The 7,694-nt window shown below is 33.6% G+C and overlaps 2 protein-coding genes across 2 annotated transcripts; both read left to right on the plus strand.

Moving 5' to 3' along the window:
- The first annotated feature begins 1,754 nt into the window (after positions 1 to 1,754).
- Positions 1,755 to 2,860, plus strand: LOC130614402 (uncharacterized). Its single transcript, XM_057435830.1, has 2 exons — positions 1,755 to 2,307; positions 2,657 to 2,860. Exons 1-2 carry the CDS (start codon positions 1,918 to 1,920, stop codon positions 2,753 to 2,755), a joined length of 489 nt encoding a protein of 162 aa, XP_057291813.1. The 5' UTR covers positions 1,755 to 1,917; the 3' UTR covers positions 2,756 to 2,860.
- Positions 2,861 to 5,576: 2,716 nt separating this feature from the next.
- Positions 5,577 to 7,263, plus strand: LOC130613643 (52 kDa repressor of the inhibitor of the protein kinase-like). The gene is made up of 3 exons (XM_057434956.1): positions 5,577 to 5,783; positions 5,865 to 6,635; positions 7,183 to 7,263. The coding sequence occupies exons 1-3, from the start codon at positions 5,577 to 5,579 to the stop codon at positions 7,261 to 7,263; spliced, it is 1,059 nt and encodes a 352-aa protein (XP_057290939.1).
- The last annotated feature ends 431 nt before the right edge of the window (positions 7,264 to 7,694 follow it).

Genomic DNA, 7,694 nt, shown 5'->3' on the forward strand with positions numbered 1-7,694 from the left:
TACATTTCATTGACTTTCTAACGGTGTCAATCCGCCTAAGTTACAACGGTTGCTTCACGTATTCGTACCAACATGTATTTAGTGATTTTTTTCCGATATTACTAAGTTGTATTGCTTTTGAGAGTGGAACGATTGACTGTGGGACTTAATTTAAGTGATTCTGTACTGTGACCTTATAAATGTGATAAATGAGCCAATTGGACTCCAAGGAATAACATTCTTCTTAATTTGACATGATTGCTGGAATTCAGCGATTACACTCGGCCCTATGGTAGCGCTTCACTTAAAAATTTATCCAAAATAAGTCTTTTTTTACTGTTGGACCAATCCTGACCGTTAACACGCGCTGAATAAATAGGAACAGTTTCAAAGACTACATTTCATTGACTTTCTGTCGTTATAAATCCGTTTGAGTTACAACGGTTGCGTCACATATTCGTACCAACATGTATTTAGTGATATTATTCCGATATTATTAAGTTATATCGCTTTTAACAGTGAAACGATTGACTCTGGGACTTAATTGAAATAACTTTGGACTGTGACCTAATAAATGTGATAAGTGAGCCAACTGGAACCCAAGAAATAACTTTCTTCTTAATTTGACATGATTGCCGCAACTCAGCGATTACACTCGGCCCTATGGTAGAGCTTCACTTAAAAATTTATACAAAGTAAGTCTTTTTTTACTGTGGGACTAATCCTGACCGTTAGCACGCGCTGAATAAATAGGAACAGTTTCAAAGATTACATTTCATTGACTTCTTGGCGGTATCAATCCGTTTGAGTTACAACGGTTGCGTGACATATTCGTACCAACATGTATTTAGTGATATTTTTCCGATATTATTGAGTTATATCGCCTTTAACAGTGAAGCGATTGACTCTGGGACTTAATTGAAGTAACTTTGGACTGTGACCTTATAAATGTGATAAGTGAGGCAACTGGACCCCAAGAAATGACATTCTTCTTAATTTGACATGATTGCGGCAACTCAGCGATTACACTGGTCGCTGTTTGGAGCGCTTCATTTAAAAATTTAGATAAATAAGTGATTTTTTACTGTGGGACAAATCCTAGCCGTTATCGCGCACTGAAGGAATAGAGACAGTTTTAGAAGGTACGTTTCAACGAGTTTCTAACGGTATGAGTCCGTTTGAGTTACCTCGGTTGAGTCACATATTCGTCCCCACATGTATTTAGGGGTATCTGTCTGATAATACTAGGTTGTTTCGCTTTTAACAGTGAAACGATTGACTGTGGCACTTAATTGAACTGATCTTGGACTGTGACCTTATAAATGTGATAAGTGAGACAATTGGAACCAAGAAATATCATTCTTCTTAATTTGACATGATTGCTGGAATTTACTGATTTCACTGGGCGCTGAGGTAGGGATTCACTTAAAAATTTAGATAAATAAGTCATTTTTTACGGTGGGACCAATCCTAGCCGTTAGCCCGCGCTGAAAAAAGAGAAACAGTTTTAAAAACTACATTTCATTGACTCTCTAACGGTATCAGTCCGTTTCAATTACAACAGTTGCGTCACATATTCGTAACATCATGTATTTAGCGATTTTTTTCTGATTTTACTAGGTTGCATCGTTTTTAAAGGGAAACTAAGGTCAAAATTTTTTTTTTTCATAAAAACGTTTATTATACTATTTAAAAAAGATACCTTAAATTTTTTTTCAAAAAAAATGTATTTTTATGAGGATTTTAGAGTAAAAAGGTTATTTTTTACATCTCCGTTAGAGTACATAAAATAATTCTACGATGGAGAGCAATGACGTATGATCCGCGAGTGAGTAAGTGAAACCATACTATAAGGTTCGCCTGATTTGATGTATGAAGACATAAAAGATGAATTTTACTTCTTAACTATAATTGTACATTTTGTCTTTACTACTCAAAATGCCAAGTTGCCTGGCATATGGATGTTCGCAAACCACTGGGAGAGTAACTGCTAAAAAAAGTTTTTTCATGATCCCAAAGCCAGTAAATACAACTGAGAAACTTCGCGCAGCACAATGGTTGCATAATATTGGTATTGGATTGAATGTAGAAACATTTCCATTTGGGAAAAATAAAGTTGTATGTGAAGACCACTTCCATCCTGACTGCATAAAAGATGATTTAAAAGGACGTCTAACGGGGATACCATCGAAACGGAAAGAGCTACTTTGTGGAGCAGTTCCAACTATTTTTAAACACAAAACTTACGAATTTATTAACATGGATGGCACTACCGTATTAAAACGTGATTCATCTTTAAAAAGAAAAATGCAGGAAGAATGCCTACATGTGAGTTACAAAAATCATGTTTTTTAATTTCAACCTTTTCTGGTACAACTCTTTTAGCGAACATATTTAATTAGATAGCCTGGTTTCTATATTGTAATTAAAATATAAATGTGTTTCGTAATTTTTTTTAAGTAGTGAAAATAAGTGGAAATTTTATAAAAATTTCCATGAAAAATTCTTAATAAAATTTGGAAAAACGCACGAATATTATTACTAGTATTACTTTTTATTATCATATGTTATTTTTGTTATCAATGTTAATGAAAACCAGGTTAAGTTTTCATGCGCACCTGGCTGGACTTCGAAAAAAAATATAAGGGTTGATCTACACTTCATTTTTTTATTCTAGACCGTAAAGAAGTTACTTAGTGAAAACAAAGAAACCACACTTTCACAGACATTACATTTCATAGTAATGCACCCAAGCCGTATATTGTCTGTATGCTGAAAAGCGTAGTTGTCTAAAAAGAATATAATATGTTTTGTTGTTGTGGAACCTAGGCCTTACAAAATGTTGTATATATATTTTTAAATATTCTTTGACTCACATTCAGTAAACGAACTTTTATGTAGATAAAGAACGCATTTTTATTTTTCGCATATGAAGTAATATTTTATATTTGTTTTGAAAGGTAGAATAATAAGCTTACTTGTTTTGAAAAGATTTTATATCCTTGAAATTATTTTGATATCTGCGATGTCTAATGCTTGCTGTCTCTAATACGGTGCGATTTACAGGGGCGGATACATACCACGTCAAAGACGTCAAGTGACGAAGGTAAATTGTCTACCTGTATAACGGACGATGTCAATCGAGAGGGGCATAGTAGTGCGTAAAGTTCTTTTTATGTAAACAACGTGCGCCGTCGAGCGGGAGTTGATATAAAATAGGGGACCAACCGCTCAGGGTGCCGCAGAGCCACGTCTGTGCGTTGTATCTGTTTTAATTTGCATGGTGCGTGATTGTTTTGACGAATATAGTCTATGGTCCGTTAAGCGGTAGTGTTTCTTACGGCGGTAAAAGTCATACAAATCTACAGGGTTGAGCAAACCTGTAACATAGACTAGTGACATATATAGTCTGTGCGGCACGATTTTTGAGTGAAAAAAAGGTAGCCGCCCTTAACGATATAACTCGAATTACCAGTCTAGTGACTTAGCAGTCCGCCGGATACGATTACCCCCGTGAAAAAAGGTTCTTTCTTGTTAAACATGGCTTTAAAATCCATGTCTGACAAGGTGACTAGTGTTTTTTTAAGTAGAATGTCGATGTAATGAAAGAAATTTTTAACTCCCGCATTGGAGAATGGAAGTGTATTAAAATATAGGTTAGCTCCTTTGGACTTTCCTACAAAGTTTGTTCAAAACAACTCGGAAACACTCATTGCTTTGAGGTAGGTTTGTTTAAACTTTTTTCTGATCCACAAAGCTTTGTTTTTGTTAATAGACTGAAGTTTACAATTTAGTTTTTGTTCAGCTATAACAATGCAATTTTCAGTCATAAACTGAAACTAAAGCCAAGGATTTAATATGGCTGACCTTAATTGTTTTTATTAAATATTCTTTTGTTTTATTCTCAGAAAAATTTTATTTTTCAAAACGTGTCATAAACAAATATATAAATGGTAGCTGAGTTGTGTTGTTATGTTTGTGAATGTATTAATAGCTAGGCACAAGACTCAGATTGGCTTTGTTTTTCCTGTTTTAGCTCTGAAGCAAGTGGAAACTGCTTATACAGCTCGGTATCATTAATGTTGTCAGGTGACAATTCATTGTGCCATGATTTAAGGTTACTTACTTCTTTAGAGTTGTTTATTCATGCTGAATCTTATTCTACGCATCCCCTTCTATACTCTATTTGAACTATTTGAACAAGGACAACTATATAATAACCAACTTTTTAAGAATTTCAAGCAAGTATTTGATATGTCCCTGGCTATATCTGATAAAGATTACCCCCATGGTTCTTCACTTATAGAATTAGTGCAATTTGAAGCTCTGTGTAATTGCAAAAACAGCAGATGGGCAGGTCTTCTTGACATACTTGCCCTTTCTACTGTCATTAATCACAATATAAATGTAGCATACCCCGAATGCGGCGAAACATGTTATAAGTTATTGTTTGCGGAGAAAGTTCAACCTCGAATCCCCAATGAAAACATAGCTTCTCACATAGAGCTTTGTTATGTTATGCATGGTTATGTATCCAGACCAGGTGAAAATTATAAACCAAACCATTTCGTTCCCTGTATACGTTTGTTAAATCATAGTAGTAAGCGTAAATCCTTTTCCAATGAAAAAAAACCTGTAAAAAAATTAAAACTGTGGGTTTTGCTAGTGATAAAGTACAAGCAAAGCTATCATTTTGGACCGATAAATGCAGCGATAAGCTTGTATTACCTAAAGTAAAAAGTATGTCCACACAAAACAGCTTGCTGATAACTAAAACAAATAGTACTGATTCAATAAAAAGTTTATCTACGTATAATTCTAAAAATAGTTTAACGGTTTCCATTTCTACTTCCAATGCCAGCCAAGTTTTTGGAAAAAATTCTTCTACTTTTACTTCCCCTGCTAATCTTTCTTCGCCTGTATCCTTTTTGTCCCAAAAGCCTTTATTATTTCCTTCATTTTTCTCAGAATCATCATCAAAAGCAGGTTGCTCATCTCTTGTCACTTCTTCAATAAATGAGTGGGATGTTGCTGGATATAGGGACAAATGTAAAGGTCTTAGGCCAGAAGAATTATATAATTTGATAAAAAATGTTCACAAATGTGGTGACAATTTTAAATGCCCTAAAAACGCAACATATATTTCCAAAACCACTCAAAATGATTTAATAAATTGTTGTGGTGAGGTAATAACTAATAAAATTGTTTCTGAAATTAGGAAGAATAAATTTTTCTCTATCCTGGCTGATGAACTTTTAGATTGTTCTAATAAGGAACAACTTTCTTTAGTAATCCGTTATGTTGATTCAAGTAGAAATATCAAGGAAGATTTTCTTAAATTTCTTCATTGTAAAGAGGGTTTAACTGGTGCAGATTTAGCCCAGCTTATGTTGTCTGCTCTGCAAAATTTACATCTAGATTTCGGTAATTGCAGGGGCCAGGGTTATGATGGGGCTGGTAATGTTGCTGGACATTTAAATGGTTTATCGGCTTGTCTTCTGTCAGTTAACAAAAAGGCTATTTAAGTTCATTGTCATAGCCACCGTTTAAACCTTTGTGTTGCTAAATCTTGTTCCATCACGCTGGTAAAAAATGCTATGAGCAAAATTAAAGAAATTTCCTACTTCTTTAACTTTTCACAAAAAAGGCAACAGCTCCTTGAAAAAAATGTCATTCAATATTGTCCTAATTCTGATAAGTCTAAACTTAAAGATGTCTGCCGAACACGGTGGATTGAGCGTATTGATGGCATGGAAGTTTTTCAAGAACTTTATGTTGCAATTTATGTGACCCTTGATGATATGGTAGTTAAATTAAATAAAATTGTCAATAATGAAACTGCCACCAAAGCACACTCTTTTTTTAATTAAATTTCTACCTTTGAGTTCATTGTATCTGTTGTTGTGACCAGAAATGTTTTGGCACTAACACATGGTGTTACAACTTTGCTTCAAGATAAAAGTATTGATATTACAGATAATGTTCAATACATTACTAATTTGAAAAATACAACTATGAGTTGCAGGAACAATGTAGATTTTTTTCACAACTCATGGTACAAGGAGGCATTAGATGTTGCGGAAAGTGTAGGAGTTGAGGAGAAAATGAAACGGGTTATCAGAAGGCAAACATTAAGGGACAACCAACCTGCTATCAGTCCAAAGGATTATTATAAAAAAGCCTTAACCATACCAATCTTGGACCATTTAAACAGTGAACTTAACTCGAGGTTTGATTTTGAAAACTTTGTAGTGTATAATGGATTGTGCATTGTACCAGCCAAAGTAGTTTCAATGGTTTACTCCAACAAAGACTGGAAGAGCAAATTTAAAAGGTTTGTAGATTTTTACAAATCTGACATGCCAAATCCTCTTGCTCTAGAGTCTGAGTTAGAGCTGTGGGAAAAGTTTGCTTTGGATTATCAGGGTACAAGACCTGAAACCATTGCTCAAACTTTAAAGTCAATAAACCTGTCTCTATTTACTAATATAAATGTTGCTATTCGCATTCTTGCTACTATCCCTATTACTTCATGTGAATGTGAAAGAAGTTTTTCATCATTAAGACGATTAAAAGATTATTGCCGTAGTACCATGACAGAAGATCGTCTTAATGGCCTTTCCTTAATGTACATTCATGAAGAAATTATTCCAAAGGTAGATGATGTACTTAATATTTTTGCCCGAGATCCTAGAAGATTACAGTTAATTTAAATTCACTTAAAACTTAATACATATTTAAACAATTTACTTTATCCTTACTTACCCATACTTACCTCTACTTACTCATCTTTTGCTAAGTCTTACTTTTAAGTTGGTAATTATACACTTAACATCTTAGGTTCACCCTAAAAGTTTCTCAACTTTGGATTTTCTGAATTTTTCCTATTTTATAACATACATTTATTAAAATGCTTTGAGCACAACCCCTGATTTATATGTTAATGCTGCTTTTTAGCAAGAGTCCTTTCAGTTTATAAATTTACTTTTTGAGCCTTGTTTTTTATATGCCATATCCTTTGTTTTTTTTATATATTTTACTGAAATAGTTCTTGCACATTCATTTTTTAAATTTGTTTTTATATAATTCTTTGTTATCATGTCAACCCGGTATGCTGATGTTTAGATGTCAGATTTGATAATTCATTCATTATTCCATTGGCCGGTTTTGACAATTTGCTCAATTTGACCCATTTCATGTTAGATTCAATTTGTCCATGGTTTTCTACATTACGTGATGTGCAAGAAAGAAGAAAGAAGAAAGAAGATTTTTATGGGTTATTAATGTAACCCTTCAAGTTTTCAAAAAACATTATTTTGGAATACCAGCTGCTTTGAAAAAGTAGCTAGATTTATGTTGTTTTTTCTTTCAATTTATTCTTATGAAATGTCTGGTAAGTATACATTAAAAAAATGATAATTTGGCTTCACGAAAAATTTTGACTAAGGACTTTTTAAACCTGTATCCGCCCCTGATTTAAACAAAGAATATTAAAATCTTTATGCAAGGTAATACATGTATTCTCTTCCAGCTTTTCTCCCAGTAAAGTTGTAAACTCCAAACAACACTTGCATTCTTCAACAGTCATTAACTCGTGTATATCACATTTTTTACACTTACACCAATGTAAGTTTTCTAACCTGCTTGAGTCTAAATCCTCATCTTCGTCGTCGTCTGAGATATCATTCGCAGTTTTTGATGAACAAATGTTTTTC

The sequence above is a fragment of the Hydractinia symbiolongicarpus genome, chromosome 11, assembly GCF_029227915.1.
Source record: "Hydractinia symbiolongicarpus strain clone_291-10 chromosome 11, HSymV2.1, whole genome shotgun sequence".
Classification (NCBI taxonomy): Eukaryota; Metazoa; Cnidaria; class Hydrozoa; order Anthoathecata; family Hydractiniidae; genus Hydractinia; species Hydractinia symbiolongicarpus.

What these genes read in the sequence shown, in the direction of transcription:
- LOC130614402 (XM_057435830.1), top strand. Translation starts at nt 1,918, where the DNA reads ATGCCAAGTTGCCTGGCATATGGATGTTCGCAAACCACTGGGAGAGTA. An exon ending in TGCAGGAAGAATGCCTACAT is followed by an intron (nt 2,308 to 2,656) that starts GTGAGTTACAAA and finishes TTTTTATTCTAG; the next exon opens with ACCGTAAAGAAGTTACTTAG.
- LOC130613643 (XM_057434956.1), top strand. Translation starts at nt 5,577, where the DNA reads ATGAGCAAAATTAAAGAAATTTCCTACTTCTTTAACTTTTCACAAAAA. An exon ending in ATGTGACCCTTGATGATATG is followed by an intron (nt 5,784 to 5,864) that starts GTAGTTAAATTA and finishes TCTACCTTTGAG; the next exon opens with TTCATTGTATCTGTTGTTGT. An exon ending in ATGAAGAAATTATTCCAAAG is followed by an intron (nt 6,636 to 7,182) that starts GTAGATGATGTA and finishes ATTTCATGTTAG; the next exon opens with ATTCAATTTGTCCATGGTTT.